Here is a 20,738-nt window from a genome sequence, read left to right on the forward strand (position 1 = left end):
TGGTGCGGTTTTGTCTTAGGACACTCCTGCTCTTTATCTAGGACCTTTGTTACCTCCAGACTACAGAAGTTTAGGAAATATGCTGCTCCGTGATTCAACATGCAAACACAAATACAAATGTTTTTAAGAGAAAACAAAGAACAGCGGCAAACACACACAGTCACACATTAAAATCACACTTACTGCCAATCTGTTGTTAAAATGTACCCACAACCAGACAGAAACTCAAGATGGCCTCTGTTTTTAGCCGACTTCTCCAAATTCATTCAAGGAATGGAAGAAATTTGACCTAAATCTGATTTGTTCTACATGTTGTCTGTGTATGTTTTAACCATTTCTTTCCTGCATTAGAGTGACAGTAGAAATGATACACCTGGAAGAATAAAAAGTGAATTCTTTTCCAATGTATTCACTGGGTACCAACATGTATATTATATATATACTATTCATTTCATTGGAGGCATTTTTAGTTTGCCATAGATTTTTAAATTCCATGGCAAGTGATTTATAGAATAAAAAGTTTCTGGACTGGTTTCTGAATTCCGATTATTTGGTTTGAGTTAAAGGTACAACAGCAGATTAGTGTATAAGTGAAATCTTCTGACCATTCAGGGGGGAGGAGATGTTGCTGCGTTTTACATTTGTCCCAGGGGGTTGGACCCGTCGCCCATGGCGGCGGCGGCGGCGTGGTGCGCGGCGGCCAATGACAGAGGAGCCCCGTCCGAGGACACTGTGACCTTCTCCTCCTCGCGGCGCTTCAGGCAGGCCGCCTTAGGGTTCAGGTTTCGCTCTGGACAGGGAGAGAGGAGAGATTGCAATTCTTTCTGGTTTCTTGTCTGTAGAGAATTTGTCCTAACTGTGTTTTTCAGTGAGACGTCTTTATGCTGGGGGACTAGATCAGTAGTGAGACTGAAGCCAAAAAGCCCAAAACTTTAGCCCGGTTGAACACACTCAACAGATACCCACTGCTGCCCTCTCCTGGAGCTCTGAGGGTACTTCATGTGCTGGATATCAAAGCCTGATTTCCACCTTAAATTACCCTCCAACTATCTTAAAGGTTACAGTACAGAAACTATTTAGATTTTAGAATTTTAGAAAGTTAGAGTATTGTTTTTATCCTATACCACAATGTTACAACACACATCAGTTGCCTATTGCAAAAAAAAACAGAACAGTAGAATATAACAAATATCTAATTTTTTTTATAAGTACATGTAAGAGTTTCCCTTTAGAACAGATCAGCATAACAACTGTATAGTCTAAAAGGTTCAGGATCAGGGACTTAGTTTTGCATCTCTGCTGCTTTCAGTATTTAAAATGTGGAACAACTGAAAAGAAAATCATTTTCAACATTCTCCTCTTGAGCAAATAGAACATCAAACTGAAAAAAGACATTTTAACTTGAAGTTTTCTACTGATATTTTCTATCAACTAACAAAAAAATAAATCTCTGAGTGTCTTTCGCGATGTCGCAGTTAATGGTGCCATTTGATAAGATGATGATGATAAAAAAAAAGATACATTGTGCTGCCCTAACAAAAGCCAAGCAGTGTGGTGCAGTATCTGAGGTCAAAGGTTACGTCTTGATTGGACTTTGCCGTAGAGACCGACCAACAAAGGATTTTTAAGGCCAATACCGATACAAATATTTGGTTATTTAAAAACCAGATATTCCAATATATCGGCCAATATATATATATATATATATAAAAAAAAAAATCCATGTAACAAAACAAGAACAGATTTCCCTAACAGTTATTTGTAGTTATTTATGAGTTCTCACAAAAATAATATAATACAGGTTTTTTTAATTTTTTACTATTTAAAGTTGTTTTTTCCATATTTGTCATTTAAACCGGCTTTCTGGGAGTTGCTAAACTTTGTTTTGTTGTTGTAAACCATGACGATAAAGATCTGGTCTATTTTATTGCTATGTTCTGACCTCTGACTTGTTGCTCCAGACTGAGGATGACAGCCACGGCCTGGTGCAGGATCAGTAACTTGGTCTGCGGTTTGTCGCTCTTCAGATGCAGCTGCACCATCCTGCCCAGCTCCTTGAACGCCTCATTGATGTCGCGGACGCGCAGACGCTCCCGCGCGTTGTTCGCCATCCTCCGTTCCCTCTCTCTCTCCATCTTCTGCTCCGGAGACAGGTCCTCGTCGTCGTTGTTGCTACAGCAACCAATGAAGAGCACGGGAAGGAGCGAGGGAAGACAAAACAGGGGTTGAGGGTAGGAGAAGAGGAGGAGGGGAAGCATTTGAAAAATTGAATTTCTGTGTGTGGAGGCTCATTGTAATACAAACCTGCAGTATATATGTTGTTAAGATTCACAAGATGATTCATTGAGTGACTAAATAACAGGGAACAGGGCTTGGGAGCAGACATGGTGTGCCACAGCTGCAACCAGGGTCCAAAATGAGTTCCATCTCACAGCCAAATGCTGGTAAAAGATTCAAGTGGCTGGTAGGGCTGGCAATATATCGATATCATATCAATATCCTGAAGTGTGTCTTTTACTGGTTTAAAAGGCTGCATTATAGTAAAGTTATGTACTTTTCTGAACTCACCAGACTGTTATAGCTCTTCTATTATGTGTCTTTTCCCCACTTAGACAATAGGTCCATATTACTAATGATTATACATGAAAAATCTAAGTGTAAATCTATTGTGTTAAAGCACCAATTGTCAACCCTAAAATATCTCCACAATATCTGATATTCTTCCTATTTCCCAGCCCTACTGGCTGATAGATTTGCCTCACGCACCAGCCAAAAAACAATGGCATTCACTAGCTAAGTGGCTTGTGGACAATGAAGTTCATTTTGGACCATGGCTGCAACTGTTTGCTCCCATGGTGATATTGGTGACTTGGAAATATACAGCAAACAAACAGAAGATCACAGCAAGAAGCCATGTGGATGGACTTTTCTTGATATAATTGAAACTTTATACATTTTTGCCACTGCTAGGTGCGGTAATTTACGAAACGCAACTGTGAGTCGTAGTAGAGGGTGGGAATAAACATCCAAAAACGTGTTTGCTGGATCATGTGTTGATACGTTTCCAATGCCTGAAACATGGGCAGCAGTTTTCATCTGTTTTCTATCATCAACACTCAAACCGTATGCATCATCATCATGACTGCCACTATCATGTGGAATCTTTGGGTTCAGGATCCACATGTTTCTGATTTTAGCCATCCTCCAGGTGTAAAATATCACTGGAGGGGTAAAGATGCTCAGCTGCATTCAGGGCGGGAAATGTAACCAAAACCAACACTTTTCATCCTTCAATTACTACAAAAGAAGACGGCTTGCGTGTGTACATAATGACTTGGTTTTATATAGAGATGGTCCGATACAGTTTTTTTTATTCCTGATACCAATTGGGATACCTGAACTTCCGTATTGGCCGATACCGAGTACCGATCCGATACCAGTGTGTCATACATTTTATTCAGTTTTAACAATTGTATCCCTGTATGGATGTGATATGATTTCTATCTTTCTTGTCGGTCTGACTCAGGTTAAACTCTCAAACAATGAACGCCACAAAACATTCTTTTATCATCCAGTTTGACAGTCAGTTATAACGTGAAGAGGAACATCAATAAACTACTTTAATGTAGATTTTCTTTAGGGCTTTATTTTGTGGTATCGGATCGGACGCAGCCTGACGTGCCCCTCTCAAAAAATGGGACTACGCGTTGTGCCGACACACGCCTCGGCTCCTTCTCCATGAAGAACATGGAATTAAAGAGAGGGTTAACTTTTCCTGCTACAGATTTCTACAGAGAAGACACTTTGTTTCTCTGACTATGACTCTAGCGTCGGTAATCGCTCCAAAGCTCTTCACCGTCACTCTCTCACTCGCTCTACCACACACACATGCCGGCCCTGCTATTCTCTTAAAGAGATCGACGCACAAGAATTGGCTTCAGGCCATTTACGTAGGCTATGGAGAAAACTCTACGTAGAGCCTCCACAGAAGCATAAATCAAACTTCATAGTTCTTGGTGTTGATTCCCCAGCTCTGAGGCAGCACTCCTACTCTCTTGTGTGAGAAACAGTTAAAACCAGGCTCAAGACCGTAGAGAGACTGATAGGACCAACTGGGAGCTGCGTGTCCCCCAGGTACCTCTCTTTATCTTCACAGTGCATTCTTGGCTCAAAAAGATCAACATGTTGGGAAAAAGAGAGATGCCTAGCGGACACGGACATTTCAAAAAAGTCTCTTTAATAATCGATGTATTTAGCTGCTTCTCATCACACTTGATCACTTCATCAAAGTCCAAAGCCTGGTTCCCAAAACACCCACAGCTAAAATTCCTTCCTTGTGTCCTTTATCTCCAAAAATAACCCAAAACAAGATTGTGGCTGACAACCAGTGTTGGAAGAAGTATTTACTGGGGTGGCAATGATTAGTCGACTAATCAATCAATTGATCGCTAGATAACAATAATCTCCAACTATTTTGATAATCAGTTACACGCAAAGTAGTTTTTCATGCAAAAAAATGGCAGAAAAAGCAGTTTTCAGCCTCTCAGATATGGAGATTTCCTGCTCATTTCTTTTTTATACTGAATCATATTGAACTGCATGTCTGTGTGTTTTGGACTGACAATATAAGACATTTAAGGACATCACTTTGGCCTTAGGATTGTCATGTTTCCATACTTTTTGATATTTTATAGACCAAACGTTCAATTGAGAAAACATTTGGCAAATTAATCGACAATGGATGAATACATACTAAGATAAGATAAGATAAGATAATTTGTTTATTAGTCCCCAATGGGGAAATTACTGCACTACACTCTGTGTACACACTTTTGTTAGTACTCACACACAGGCCTGAAATACACACACATGCTCAGGACCTATACATGCACTATACATGGAGAGATGTCAGAGTGAGTGGGCTGCCAGCTGAACCAGCGCCCTGAGCGGTCGGGGGGGGTACGGTGCCTTGCTCAAGGGCACCTGGCAGTGCCCAGGAGGTGAACTGGCATCTCTCCAGCCACCAATCCACGCTCCCAACTTTTTGGGTCCATACGGGGATTAAACCAGTGACCCTCCGGTTCCCAACCCAACTCCCTATGGACTGAGCTACTGCCACCCCAAACTGAGCTACTGCCACCCCTACCCCCTACAATCTAAAAATACTAGAACTAGTTAGAAGTGAAAGTACTGCCTTATGATTAAGTGATTTTTCATGTTAATTTCTCTAGATCTCTGCAGAAAATTGCCATATTTCCTGGTTTATTATTCCTGTCCTACGCCACAAAAATAAAACAAGAGAAAAAAGAGCCACAGATTGTCACTTCAGTTTGTACAAAGTCTAATTCAACATCTTGAATAGATCCTGTCTCTTAAAGAGACATTTTGAACAAGGAAGGTCTCTGAGCATGTGGGTTTTTTGGGGGCCAACTTGCGTCCCAGCCGAACGGAGGGGTTTGATGGAAGCGAGCGTCTGCGGGGTGATACCTAGATCTTAACCTCTCAATTGATTTCAGGTCCTTGCTGTCTCCGTCCTCCTTCTTGGGGTCCAGGGACTTGGGGTCCTGCAGGAGGTTCTCGTCCCCCTCATCCTCAGACTTGATCTCCGAGCTGACGGAGGAGGTGCTCTGGCCCTGAAGGCCTCCGGACAGGGCTGAAGGGGGAAGAAGAGTTAGATTTAGAGTGGTTCTCAAACAGTTCTAGATGATGTTCCCTCATTCAATTTTTTTTTACCCTTGTAATTTAAATGATATAATACCCAATGTTAGAACTTGAAAAAAGAAGAAATTATGAAATATTTTGACTAGTGGTTAGAATCGGAGGATGTTGAATGAATCACAGACTGGCTTATGTCAAAGTATAGACAGGACACTGTTTAAAAAACATTTAATAATTTAATAAGGTGGATTTTACAATGCTATGGTACCGAATAAAACAACCAACATTGAATGGAAGTTGTCATTTATTTTAGCTGCGCAGTGTTTTTTGGCTTCCAAGCAACGTACATGCATGAATCAAAGTTATTTTCAGGCAATTTGGTTGAAAGAAACCTTTATTTCTGATTTAAAAAACCTCAACCCAAACTTTGACCCAAGGAAAAAAACAAGGGTTACACCAAGAACCTCCTGACCAGCACATACTATTCATTTTTTAGTAGAAAAAAAAGGTCTATTTAAAGAAACCCAATAAAGCGCTGGCAGTGATAGATACAACCGTGTAACAGAAAACAGAGACAGACATATTTCTAAAATAACATTTAGCAAAAAACTAGCGTACCCCTGCAGTACTCCAAAGTACCCCAGGGGTACACGTACCCCCATTTGAGAAACAATAGGTTAGAAGGTGCACATGAAGTCCACATGTTATTATGTAGTCTGAGGCCTAGCAGTTGCAATTCCAAGTCGGACATGACAAAGATTTCTTCTTTCTTTGTGATATTCAAAAATGAACATATTCAAACATTTATAAACAATGCATTCAGAAATGGAACATAAAAACACAGAGAGGAAAGCTGGGAGGGAGGGAGACAAAACAAACACACACACACACACACACACACACACACACACACACACACACAGACAGACTCAAGACAAGGGACCAATCCCATGCACAGGTTGAGGTCCAGGCTTTAGCACAAGGCTACAGCCCGGACCTCAAAGAGCCAGCGATGGTGGACCAAGTGTCCAGGGTCTTTTCCGGCGCCCCGTGAATGCGCACCGTTGATAGTTCCATGTACACAACATCCAAGAAGGAAAGGGCCCATGCACGGATAGACATGTCATGAGGTCCAACAGGTTGCAATCATTCTCTTATCAGCTGTGAGTCCAGCAAACACAGCCCATTTGGAGCTTTAGAGAGCCAGAAGGCTCTGGAAGGTCTTTCAGAACCACACATTTACAGTATGTAAAAGAGTTCTGACAACAGCATCTCCCACTCTGCACCAAATGGTAGAAAATTGCTGCAAAACCTCCATAACTATCAGCTAGATCTAAATAGAATCTAATAACACCACTAATACAATCAATTCAGCATATTTAAAAGGAGCACCACGCTGGATGTGTGTCACAAATACAAATACAACTAATTTATAAAACTGCCCAATTACTTGGATGAAAACAGCTAATTTAGGCAAGCATATTTGGGTTCCCTGGTCCACCCATTCTGCCGACGTAGTGTAAATTCAGCATCAGGTCTGCCTGAACACAGCTATTTGTCCAGTCGACCTCCAAGATGGTGGCATGGGAGCGTTGTGAAGCCAACGCAAAGCCCCCGGAGCCTCTATCTGGCTCTCTCTGCTGCTGAACACAGCCGTCTTTATTTGACGTCCGTCTGGAGCTGTCACTGGGACGCTGCCAACTTCTCAGTCAACACAAAACACTTTGCTCTGTTCCCGCACACGCACACACACAAAGACACAGACAAACTGTCGGCCATTTTGAATCTCCGTGTGCCTGACTGGAGGCATTTTGTGTGTACAATCGCTGTGTGTTTGTGAATAACTAGCTTCATTAAACTGTGAAAAGGGACTTTGTGCCTCTGAAAGTCTGAAATTACGCTTTTTGGCTTTTTCCCTTTCCTTTATCGTGGTATATGTCAGGCTTTGCTTCTGACTGGCTAGTAGTCCTTAACTAAGTCCTGTCAGGGCCCGCATACTCTGCTTCTGACTGGCTAGTATTCCTTACCTAGGTACTGTAAGGGCCCTCATACTCTGCTTCTGACTGGCTAGTATTCCTTACCTAGGTACTGTCAGGGCCCGCCCTCATACTCTGCTTCTGACTGGCTAGTAGTCCTTACCTAGGTGTTGTCAGGGCCCTCTTCCTCTGCTTCTGATTGGCTAGTAGTCCTTACCTAGGTACTGTGAATGTGCGACTCTTAACAAAGATGGAACAAAAGTGAGATGTCTTACTTTGTAGTTAAAACGGAGAGCTCAACACACAAGGGGGAAAGAGGAGCTGCAGAAATGTGCAGTTTAACAAAATTGTGTGTGTTTTTTTATTTAACCATGTAAAACTATTCTGGTACAACCTGTAAATTTAATAGTGAACCTAAAAATGAGCACTTTGACTTCGGAATCTTAGTCAGTGTCCTAATATCACTGATCTAATCTGGTTTCTGGTTGAAGATTAATCAATGCAGCTTGTCTCTCTTCCTCCTGCAGTTTGTCAAAGTCCTCCGCTTAAGTTCCTGGCTTTCTCCGTAGCCGTGTCGCGGTGCCAGACTACATTCTAACTCCAGGCGGATTTTAAATCTGAAGGGTGTTCAAGTGACAAAAGGAAGTAAATTCAAAGATGTCAGAATGCCGACTAAATTGGCTCATTTTGTCCCACAATGCATTGCACAAAGGAAATGGAAGAGCTGCTCAAATCTACAATTACCACCCTAAAATCCTATTCAACTATAACACACCCAAAATAGCTTACATTTTTTAATTGTTTTTCTCATTTTCTGTATTTTTTCTTGTGGTGCTACTTAAGTTTTTTATGATCATTATCATCATTATTGTTGCTATTATTATGGCCACCATGTAAATGCCCAGTCTATGTAAATCTGTAAATGCTAATTGTTATGGTTAATTATCATTTAAAACGAGTAAAATTCAGATCATAAAAAAAACACCAGTTTTTACTTATTTCACATGAGAAATTTCTGTCGAGGCTGTTTTGTCCGAGCTCTACGCTAGTTTGATTGGCTCTGATGGAAACCATGGTGACACTGGTGACATCACACACTTCACAGTGCTTGATATTTACTTTTACTAACGTTAAAGTACTTGGATTTCCAGTTCAAAAAGAACAGCAAATTATGACAAGGACATATTCCTATTCATCTAATATCCATTTTGGATGATACCTCAACTCATGATTTAGGTTCAGCTGAACATATTTAGTGCTTTGTACAATGTATGTGAACTAGCCCTTTGAATTAAATCCGTAATATAGAAATTCATTGATTGGAATATGTGAATATTATAATAAAATAAAATAAAATAAAATAAAATCATTGGACCTGCTCTAGAGAGATCAAAACCAGTCTGAAAGAGGGAGAAAGTAAGTTTAAAACGTGTAATATGGTAAAAATATATTTTATGTGTAATATGAACATAAACTAGGACTACACTATACATAATTATTTTGAAATTGAAAAGAGCAAGAGGAGGAAACCACAGTTCTGCTCCTGAGTTATGAAGAAGTTGCTGCCAAAAACATTTTAATACCCTCTATTTACAGCCTCTACACACCCTCATCTCAGTGTGTGTGTGTGTGTGTGAACGCATGTGGGAGTAAGGAACAACTTCTGCCTGAGACTCTGTGTGTGTGTGTGTTTCTATCTCTCTCACCTCATTACACACTTGGCTCTGGCTGCCGCTGGCTGAACTTTGCTGCCAGCGGACTCATTTTCAGCCTTTAAAAATGAGCTCAGGGCTAATTTGCGGCGCAGCGGGCTCATATACACTTCTCCTCTTCCATATTCATGTCCCACATACTGTATATTTATTTACCCTCCTGCGTTTTAGCGTCCGGGGCGGGGAAGTCGCGGCTCGCCAGCTGAGATCCGACTCCAGGTGTGTCCTCGTACGGGGTAAGTCTTCTCATCTTCACCTTCATTTTATATCTTTGCTGTCCGTTTTCTTCCTCTTCTTTTCCTTTCTCTTCATTTTGTCATTTGTTTTGCATGTCCATTTTTTCCTCAGTCTACATTTTCTCTTGTCTTCCCTCAGCGTCTTTTTTTTCATCTGTGACTCTCGCCATCTTCTACATTGTCACCTTTCCTGATCATCTATTTTCTTCCTCATTTTGATCATTTTCATCTTCTTTCTTACGATTGTATTCAGTCATCCTTCATTTTTTTGCTTAGCCTTTTTACTTTTTTTCTTCTTTTTTTTTGGTGCTGTTCATCCGTTTCCTTCATTTTCCCATTTTCTTTATCTTGGGCTTCCCTTTAAGCTTCCTCGGTATTGAAATTACGATCTTCTTCTTTCTAATCTTTACAGTGCGTCTCTCTTCTTTCTCCTCCTTCACCTCCATGTCGTCACTTTCCCCTCGCCATCCTCTTTTTCTTCTCCCTTGTTTTTATTTCAGGACTTCTTTCTCTTAATCTTTGTCCGCTTCTATAAATTCAACTTTTACTTTTCTCTCAATTTTGTGCTCTTCTCCATCTCCTCTTCAGCTTCCTCTTCATTATTTATGATTGTGATACATGCATTATAATTATTAAAGTTATTAAACCTATTATAATTGTAATTATTAATATTATTACCGTGTGGGGTTCGGGAGAAAATGAGCACACAAGCATCAACACACGCACACACGCACCTCCGCACGCACACATGCAAACACACACACACAAATACACACACACAGACAAAAACAACAGATACTGATTCAGTTTGTCCATCAGTGACTGTTTCTTCCTCTGGTCAGCATTGATTGCATGTTCTTTTTTAATGTTTGAATTAAAGTGAAAGAAATACAAGACAGATATGTGATGCATTAGGCAGAAAATGATGTATATGCAAAGTAACAAACCAGACCAGAAGGTACTCATTCAGATTTTCTCTCACACATTAGGGGGTTACGCGACACTGCCAGCTGCACAGTGCACATCTGCATCTCTAAACTGGTGTTTGAAAGCACGGCGGTCTTACCTCGGTACGGGTCGGGCTGGTTGAGGTCCGGCGACGTGGCCGACTGGACGGGCAGCTGAGGCCCCGGCAGCTGACCCGCCATCGAGTGTCCGCCGCGCAAACCGCCGCCGTCTTCTCTGTGAGAGCCCACCTGGAAAACAAAGTGAAAAAGATGCTGAGGGATTGTTTGTCTTTGAACAAGCAGCTGCTCTGATCCTGACAACACTGACTTAAATTGGAACTTCTAAAGTCCAGATGTAGTCTAAGCCTGATGCTTTGGCACTGAACTGACTTGGACATGTGCAGTTACATTATTGTATAACCGTTTCAAAAATAAATCTTATATACTGTCTCCTTTTAAATCCGAGCTCATGAAATATTCCATTTTGACTACTTCTGACTTTTACGTTTGACATTACGTATTTGCTCGTCAGCCATTATATTCCTTCTGTCTTTGCTTATTAAATCCCATGAAAAGGCCAAAACCCCAAAATCTGTTATTTTCCCTTTCTAAATACTTTCTCACATCTCTAACCTGGCTGTGGCACTCAGCCACACAGGTTACTTATTGCAATTTAGAATGAAAGAATTGGCATATTTGTATATCCTAATGTGATACATTACAAAACAATTGAACACATAAGACGGTCATAAAAATCCAGATTGGAAAATTAATCTTACAATAGAATGGTCAACTATTAAATGGTTAATATTTCTTCATTCTCTCTTTCTCTCTACGTCCTTCTCCTCCAGATGGTGTAGTTCTGTAATTGCCCTGTTGAGGGCATCCTCTGCCTTTCTAAGCCACTTTAGATCTCCATCTGCCTCTCTATCACACACACACACACACACACACACACACACACACACACACACACACACACACACACACACACACACACACACACACACACACACCATCCCGCCCGATGTATTTTCTCTCTCCATTTTTCCAGAACAATTCAGGTGGACAAACTGTGCTCTGCCTCTCCAGACAGCCTGTGATTGTGTGTATCTGTGTGGGTCTCAGTCCAGGTTCATAAGTGTATGTCTGACATATACCCCCCCCCCCCCCCCATTGGAACTTGAGAGTGTCATTTTGTTTTTCTTGAGTATTTTCAGGGAAATACTGTAGGGGTGCATGTGTGTTTTTGTGTACTTACGCTGAATACTATCCATCTGTCTGCCCCACACACACACACACACACGCACACAACAGCACAACAACTGACAATTATCTTAATGCCCATATGTTTAATTGTGGGATTTCTAATTCCCAGAGCACCGAGCAGCTTCCAGCAGGGACCCACTGTTTTGGCACAAGATGGGCTCTCTTCGTGTGTCTGTGTGTGTGTGTGTGTGTGTGTGTGTGTGTGGGTGTGGGTGTTTGTGATTCCAGCTTTCTCATGGCATCACGCGGTGCAGAATGGTCCCTCGTTCACCCTCCTTATCCTGAGCGTTTTTTTAAAACTTTGAACATAACTGCAGGACAGTGGCTGGATATGAATCATGACAGATGTGTACCTTTATAAGGTGGAACAGTATATAAATGGTAAAGGCTTTGAGCAACAGTAAGCCCAATGCATGCAGGGTCTTTAATAGTGTAATAATGAGACTAAATTGCCATTTCATTTAAATTCATTATTCAGCATGCTCAGGTTATCGGTTTTCTAGTCTATATACAAGACACTCCATGTCTCTCATTTAGGCCGGAAGTCCGTTATCTTGGGCTATCTTTGTGTTGGCATTTGTGAGGACTATGGTTACCTGGTCCTCAGATCTCTGCAGGGTGAATCCAGACTGCTAGCTAGACTATCTGTCCAATCTGAGGACTATGGTTACCTGGTCCTCAGATCTCTGCAGGGTAAATCCAGACAGCTAGCTAGACTATCTGTCCAATCTGAGGACTATGGTTACCTGGTCCTCAGATCTCTGCAGGGTAAATCCAGACAGCTAGCTAGACTATCTGTCCAATCCGAGGACTATGGTTACCTGGTCCTCAGATCTCTGCAGGGTAAATCCAGACAGCTAGCTAGACTATCTGTCCAATCTGAGGACTATGGTTACCTGGTCCTCAGATCTCTACAGGGTGAATCCAGACAGCTAGCTAGACTATCTGTCCAATCGGAGTAGACATGTTCCACCAAAACAAGAATCTTCCTGAGGCTATTTTGCAGATGCAGTGCGGCTCTGTGCGGCACCTAGCGGCGCCCAAGACCATTGGTTTAAAGAAATACCAGTAAACCAGAGCATGTTTTTCTCCTATCCCAGAATACTGTGTGGACTAGCCAGACCCTCCTTCGCAGCGCTGTGGAGGAAGGCCTGGCAATGCAAGACTAACTGTCTTTGGCGTCACTAAGTTGCACTTTACGTGACGTCTGAAGCAAAACTGCTTACAAAAATGAGCATATCTCCAAAAAACTAGAGCATTTACATACAGTACTTGAAATAACTAATGGAGTGTTAAGACATATGTTGTAGGTATATCTACATTTTCCTGACACAATTGTAATACTTTAACTGATTATCATGTTTTATTGATCTACATAACCTGGTAGCTTAGGTTATGCTGGTTTTAGGGATATGAAGTATGTGAATATAGTCTAAGAAATGAAATACACAATAAGCAAACATACTGCCGGACAATTTCTACAGCATAGTTCAAATTCAACAAGATCAGCTGGTGTAGAACCTGCATTATCCTGCCTCATCAGATTACTTAAACCAATCGCAAAACAGCTGTTTTGCGATCAAATTGCTATATGGAATCACACGTCATCACCACAGGTTTTTATTGGCTTTAAAGCCGTTGGATGGAAACCCACTCTCACCAGTTTTATTCCCATTAGGCTTTGTACAGAACTTCAGATAATTTGATTGACAAGTGTATGGAAACTTAGCTTATGAAAGTAGTGAATAGACATTTCATTTTCCTCGAGAAGAGCGTTGCATGGAACCACGCGTGGTTTTTTTGGGCCATTCGCTTGAAAGAAAACACAAATTTCAGATGTAGAAACTATGAAAATGGGTAACATTTGACCCGAGGACAACAGCAGCGTTCATTTGTGTTCATTTTTGGAGCAGACGCACATCATTTGTAGATCATTTTGTATTTGTCAGTGATAATAAATACAATAGGAGGTCATGCCCACCACATGTCAAACTTCCTTCTCCATGCAAAATTGACAAAATGTCGACTGGCTTTTCTGCATGCGTGTGTGTGTTTCAAACTGAGCGTGTATCCGTCCTGTTTGCTCCCTTATTTATTATTTGCCTCTTGTCTTTCTTTCTGTCTTTTCTTTCCGTTCTCTGTCTTTCATCACCGCCAGGATTCCCAAATGTAAGATGGCAGCAGCGAGGGAGACAGAGCGGGTGGCGTACATTTTTAATGGTGGGCTTTTATTTTTTAACGAGCCTTTCTTCTCTCTTCCCTAATTTAGTTCAATGAGGAGGGAAGACGAGGAGACAGACGGAAGAGAAAAATATAAATAACTTACACGTAAACTGATGTGCTGCAACTGCGGTAGCTGAGATAGTCGACATAAACTACAGCCACGCCCACTTACCCACTGTCCCCTCTGGTTCACAGTATCTCATTGGATGGCTGATGAACCCAATCGTGCAGCCAATAACAATACGGAAGTGAAATGATGTGATTTTACTATCCAGCGGGGAAAATTTCTTGATTTTTTTCAGCCATAACTGCAAGCTGCGGTAGAAAAGCTACGGTAAAAGCTACTAAAAAAATATCAAGTCAAGATTATCTTGCCAAAGTGCAGAGTTCTGTGCCGATTTTTATCAGAGTTGCATTCAAGGACACTATGGCATCCGTGATTTGATTGTCAAGTGTTGGAAAGCATCGCATTCATGAGACGTGTCTGAAAATCAAACCCAGACGTCAAACTAAGACTCTAAGAAAATAATTAAGACGCACATATGGTTGCTGTGAAGAGTATGAAGTGAATGTTGTTTACTTGATTTAAGAAAACGTAGAGTTGGCTGCTGAACAGACAAAAACAGATGTCGGAATGTCCTTGAATGCATCAACAAGAGTGTTTTCTAAACAGTTACTGATCACAACTGCATACAAAAAAAACTATTGTTGGTGTGTTCAAGGACCGTCTAAAATCTGACAGTTTGTTGCTCCACACCAGGCCAAAGTAATGATAATTTTCATAACATGCAATGAGCAGCAAGGAGCGTTTTTAACTTCCTGTATCACCCTGAGACAGTAATGTAACTTTGACAAAACATAAGATTGATACATAAATTACTCTGCTTAAATAAAAGGCATATAAGAAAATATATTTTAAAGAAATAGAAATAGTATAAGGCCTACTGGTTCCTGTCCCCCCAGTGCTGCTGTTAGCTCTTGATTCAACATGACAATATAAATAACGCTGCATGACATTGGATTTAAATTAGTCATGAATTAAGTTTTAATGGACACTGAAAACCTTTATCTACAGTTTCAATCACTACGTTTCCAATTCTTTGAAATGTAATTTTTCTTCTCTGCTTGGGCACAGACATACATAAATGTAATTCTGAAGCGACGGAGCAAGAGATCGAGGAGGAGGAGTAGCTGAGGAGCGGTCATCTGGAATGCTGATCAGTGGGAAGTGTGTTCATTTCACATATTTGTGTGTGTTTGTGTGTATGTGTGTGCTGATTAAACAGGAAGACAAGGAAGAGAAAGAAGGGAATTTCTGGGTCAAGAGATCTCTCTCTCTCTCTCTAACGCAGACACAGACACACACACACACACACACACACACACACACACACACACACACACACACAGATTTATCATGCAGTTGTAAACAGTAGGGACAAGTCTGTCTCTGCTGCTGCAGCAACATGTCTGAGAGAAGAATGAACTTAATCAATTTGCTTGCTCCATAAATTGTAATCTTTCAGCACGTATTAGACGGATTTCTGCAATGTCCTCTTGTCGGTTTCATATGTATTGTCACAGTCTGAGAAAACACACCTCTGCAGAGGAGCAGATGAAAAGAGGGGGTGTGATAGGCGGCAGGAAGGGTTCATCCTCAGGGGAGAAGGAATGAGATCAGCACATTTCCTGGAAATATGACCTATTAGGTCTTGATATTTCCTGCATGCATTGCGCATGTGTGGACAATTTTGTCCTAAAGGTGTTGCCTAGGGAAGATCTGGGTTCATCAAAATCAGTAGATCTCCTCCTCTGGGGACCAGGCATAACGTAAAAAGATGAGGAGACTGTTAGCTTCCCACAATACCACTTTAAGAAATGGGTAGATAGGGGGTATAATAGTCCAAGTGGTACTGGCCTTTTTAATAAGGCATATTCAACATTAAAGGAAAATCTGTCCATTAGCAATATCTCTTTTTGTATTTTTTACAGGATTTAGTGAGTTATTACACAAACACTGTCGATGCAAGCTTGCCACACCTCCCCTGCCGCCAGCAGCACAGATGGAAAGAAAAAAATCAAGTGATGAGTCGTCAAATTAAGTCATTTTATCTGTCCTTGGTCCCTTCTCTGACGCGCTGACCAGTGTTTGTCTTCGCTGTCAATTGTTTCCGTTTTTGGACTTCCTTCCTTTGAATTTCAACTAAAAGCCTCCATTCCAGAAACTTTTCTCCTCCTCTGCCACGGATCTAGCTGATGCTCCGTCGCTCTGGTCTCTCCTCTCTTCCTGCACCCGTTAGCTCTGACCGGTGAACGTAAAACGCATCACTTTAGGACCGCGGGAAAGTTGCTCATTTTTATGTCAAAGAGTCCACTTTAGCTATGTTCAGCGATTTTTTATTCACGTTAGACTTTCTGTTCCTGGACAGTGGAAGTATGGACATTTTTGTAAGGATTTAAAAAATAATTTTCATTTTAAAATCTACAAAATGTATTTAAAGTAAAGCAAAGAGAGAGAAAAAACATACTTTGTTTAATTTAAAATTTCATTTTTGTGAATGCAATGCATTTCTGTTGATGTGAATAACTGTCTTGGATTTTTAAACTGTAAACAAAATGGCCTGGGATTTGCATTGGTCTACCCTTCACATGCTCTTTCTCTCGCTCTCTTACACACACACACACACACACACACACACACACACACACACACACACACACACACGGTGGAATATTCTTCAAACTGAACAGTACCTCCTCTGTGCAAACTGACCACTTGACAGAAAGCACCTGCTTTAGTGATGCCAAAACGCGGGTACTCACACACACACACACACACACACACACAGAGCCAAGAATTGAGAACTTCCATGGGAGGAAAAGTACAGCAACATTTTCCAGTGGCGTGTCATATGTGAGTATTTTTTCTTAATTTTCCGTGTAATGAGTAGACTGAAGGACGACTATTGAACGGAGTAAAATGAGGGTAGAGGAAGAAAGGTGCACTGGGAAATACGTCATTTGGAAACATGTCATTATGAGGTAAACTCTTTCTAAGTGAAATGCATCTGGTGCATGTGGTAATTTGAAATGAAAAAGACATGAGATTTAATTTAGCCATCGGTCAGCTGGCTTTCGTGCTTTGGTGCATGTGAGGAATTTCCAGCATAAAATATTTGTATTCACATACATCATATTATTAATTTAGAAGATATTTTAAGTTTGGATTACTGTTTTGGTGAAAGCAGATATACATATTTCTACCTCTTTTTTCCCCCTCCTATCCGAGAATGTATGTGTGGACTCGGAACAAACACATTTATGAGTTTATGAGTTTATGAGTGTCCATTTACTTTTGGCCATTTTTAGAATGATCTCATAACCAGGGATGCACCAAATCCAGGATTCGGCTGAGTATTGGGATTTTCTGCCAAACCTTAGACATTTTTTTTCCACCAAACTGAACCCAACGCTTGCACTAGGCGTGCTACGCTGGTCGACCTGATCAAAAATCAGACAGTCTGAGCGTTGTGTGTAAAGGATTCTACAGACAGCAGCCAAAATGCAGCAACGTCAGGTACGGATTTGGCAGAATCTTAACCAGTGGATTCGATATTTGGCCGGTGCATCCCTGATCACAACAGATTCTGATTGTATTAGAGGTAAAAGGGCGATAGAAAATTTCCATCAGCTTATCGGAGTGCATTAAGTGACTGAGAAAAGAGGAGATTCAGAGTGTTAAAAGGCATTAGTGTGTTTTACAGCAAAGCAACGCAGATTAGGATCTGTTTCACCTACTGCACTCTGCTGAATGGAGAGAGAGAGAGAGAGAGAGAGAGAGAGAGAGAGAGAGAGAGAGAGAGAGAGAGAGAGAGAGAGAGAGAGAGAGAGAGAGAGAGAGAGAGAGAGTGAGAGAGTGAGAGAGAGAGTGAGAGAGACACAGACATTTGTCACCCTTGACCTTTCCCCTTGTTCCAGAGTCCCACCAAGATGACATAAAGCACAATGCTTATTATCTTGTGTGTTTTGAGGGATATTTTGTTCATTTTCTGTAGGTTTGACACTTTAGCAACAACTGGCTGGAATGATTTGGGCGTAGAGAAAACATAGACCTAATGCCAGAAAAATTCAAAATGTCGGAACATATGTGTGTACAGTATCTATGTCTGCATGCTTTCAGGTATTTGAGTGTGTATGATGCATTCATGTCTGCGTGTCTATGTCTATTGCCCTCTCTCTCTCTCTCTCTCTCTCTTTCTCACTCACATCAGTCTACCACCTGTTTTCCCAGAGTTATGACCTCAGCCTGCAGGATTCTCTGCCTAACGCTGCCAAACTACATACAGCTGGAAGTGTGTGTGTATGTGTTTGTGTGCATGTAAAGAAGAGCGAGAGGGAGAGAGAGAGAGAGAGAGAGAGAGAATGAGTATGTCAAGACAAGAAGATGAAATCAAAAGTGACAAAATTGTGCAACGGGGTAAATATGTAATGCTATGTTTTTCAAAAACAGAGAAGACAAGATAGTAAAGAAAACAACAATAAAAAGAGGGAGGAGAGAGAGAGCTGTGTGAGAGCGTAAAAAAGTTAAAACAGTGACTTCATTTTAGACATTACATCACTCCTTCATCTCACTTCATTTTCCACTCATTTTTTTTTTCACTATATCTTTTGAGACTCTTCTCTTTTGGTTTAAACCTCCTGTTTACACTGTACACACACACACACACACACACACACACACACACACACACACACACACACACACACACACACACACACACACACACACACACACACACACACACTATACCCAGGCCTGGGAATCAAACCTCAATACTTTTGTGTCCATAAAATAAAGTAGTAAAAACTGTAAATAATTGTGGGCAGATTAATCGGAGCATTTTTGGTCATTTTAACCACTGATTTAAAAAACAAACAAACATAAAATCAATTTGAATAATTCGTTGTGTTTTTGACCTTACCGTGTGTATTTGCCATAACCACAGTTTTTTCGCTAACGTCCACTATATTGTAACATAAAAAACACATTTTCAAAAACACTCAATCCAGGGTTATGCAGAATTTTCTAATTGTCTTTTGTCTGCAATAGGGTTGTATTAAAATAATTTACATAAACATAACCTATAGTATTGTAAAATGACCCATGTCTAAATTGAAAAATATTGAGTAGATTAGTAAAAGAACACTTTGAAATAGGGATTTAAGGAGTCACACTTTTTTTTTTTTTTTTCACACTTGGTAATACTCTATACTGAGTTCTCCATGAAAAAAAAGTGTTATTGCTTTTTCCAACATTTATGTCACTTTTCAATGTTGTGAGTGCTTTTTTGATTTTTTTTCCCCAAAGTTATTTAACATTTTTAATGTTGAAATTTTCAGCGCTTATTTTGAAGGCACAAGACTAAGACTAAATTAAAAATAGGTGAGAAAATAAACACTAAGTACTGCTATTCACTGCTCTGAGGCTATAGAGGAACTGTGTGAGATCAGAGTGGACTGACCCGTACCAATGGAAAAGCCATAGAGCTTCTGTGTTTTCAGTCTTAATGAGTTTGTTTGAGTATCAGCCAATAACTCAGTGCCTGAATAAACACACACACACACACACTAACGACAACACAAAGAGCCATTTATGTGCTTCTGTGTATGTGTGTTGTTTTTAAAGAGTCTATAGTAAACAGTGTTTTTGAGCACATACTGCATACATCACTTCATTCTTTTTTTCCTAGTGGTTGGCTATAAAAACCAAGTGAGAATTGGATTTGGAATTATTTCAAGATTAAACTGAAAGGAATTTGTCTAAATATTATACTTAACAAGAATTTTAACTTTTAATGTTTTCTTGGGCTGAACCAGACGTGACTTCATTCAGATCTGTGTCCAGATTTGTCTCTGGAGACGTCCAAAGAGCAGAAAAAGTGTTTACACCTCCAAAGTATGTCCATCTTAAAGTGCACATATTTAAAAAATAAAACAAAATTCTGGGATTTGGGGCATTATTTTGTGTCTCTGGTGCTTCCACATTCGTACAAACTTTTAAATAAAACCTATCCATGGTGTTTTGAGTGAGATCCGGTTTCTGAATGTCCTCTGTCTTCAGTCTCCGGGTGAGCTGTTCAACATCTGCACGGCTTCCTACGTCACTAGCTAAGACAAGGTGGCAAAACAGTAGCATGCTAGCGCTAGCTAGGGTTAATTAACCCTTTTTAGACGCTTTCTTTTATTGTGTCTAGCAATCTTTTTTTCAAAATGACTTTTTTTTTTACCCTTTTTCCCACTACCACCGGTCTTCAACCACTTATTACCACTAGTTTTCCCCTTTTGTTGGAATTATACCTAATGTTTGAGTTAAAAAATGTCATAGTTGTCATACACTATGAGATGTCATAGTTTTTTCAAATGCTATAAAAGTTGAATAAAACACCCAAAATTTGGGATTTCAGTACTTTTCAGCAAACAAATACAGCAATTTGGTTGAAGGAGACCCAAATGTCTGATGCTAAAACTATGAAAACGGGTCACATCTGACACGAGGAAAACAGGAAGCTTCAAGTATTTAGTGACGTTATTAAGATCCCTTACTAATTCATAAGGGCACCTTTAAAACTGAAGAAGCAGACAATATATACAGTGGGTACGGAAAGTATTCAGACCCCTTTAAATTTTTCACTCTTTGTTTCATTGCAGCCATTTTCC

General features: G+C 40.5%; 1 protein-coding gene across 1 annotated transcript in view; it reads right to left on the reverse strand.

Annotated features, from left to right (window-relative positions):
- Positions 1-20,738, reverse strand: part of LOC117959697 (transcription factor 4-like) — a 256,373-nt gene that overhangs the window by 9,090 nt on the left and 226,545 nt on the right. Inside the window, exons 17-20 of the mRNA XM_034896975.1 lie at positions 10,649-10,802; positions 5,500-5,653; positions 1,943-2,172; positions 640-790 (exon numbers count right to left, since the gene is read on the reverse strand). Coding sequence (XP_034752866.1) covers positions 640-790; positions 1,943-2,172; positions 5,500-5,653; positions 10,649-10,802 — 689 coding nt within the window. The remainder of the gene's footprint in view (positions 1-639; positions 791-1,942; positions 2,173-5,499; positions 5,654-10,648; positions 10,803-20,738) is intronic.

The sequence above is a fragment of the Etheostoma cragini genome, chromosome 16 (assembly GCF_013103735.1).
Source record: "Etheostoma cragini isolate CJK2018 chromosome 16, CSU_Ecrag_1.0, whole genome shotgun sequence".
In the NCBI taxonomy this organism is placed as follows: domain Eukaryota; kingdom Metazoa; phylum Chordata; class Actinopteri; order Perciformes; family Percidae; genus Etheostoma; species Etheostoma cragini.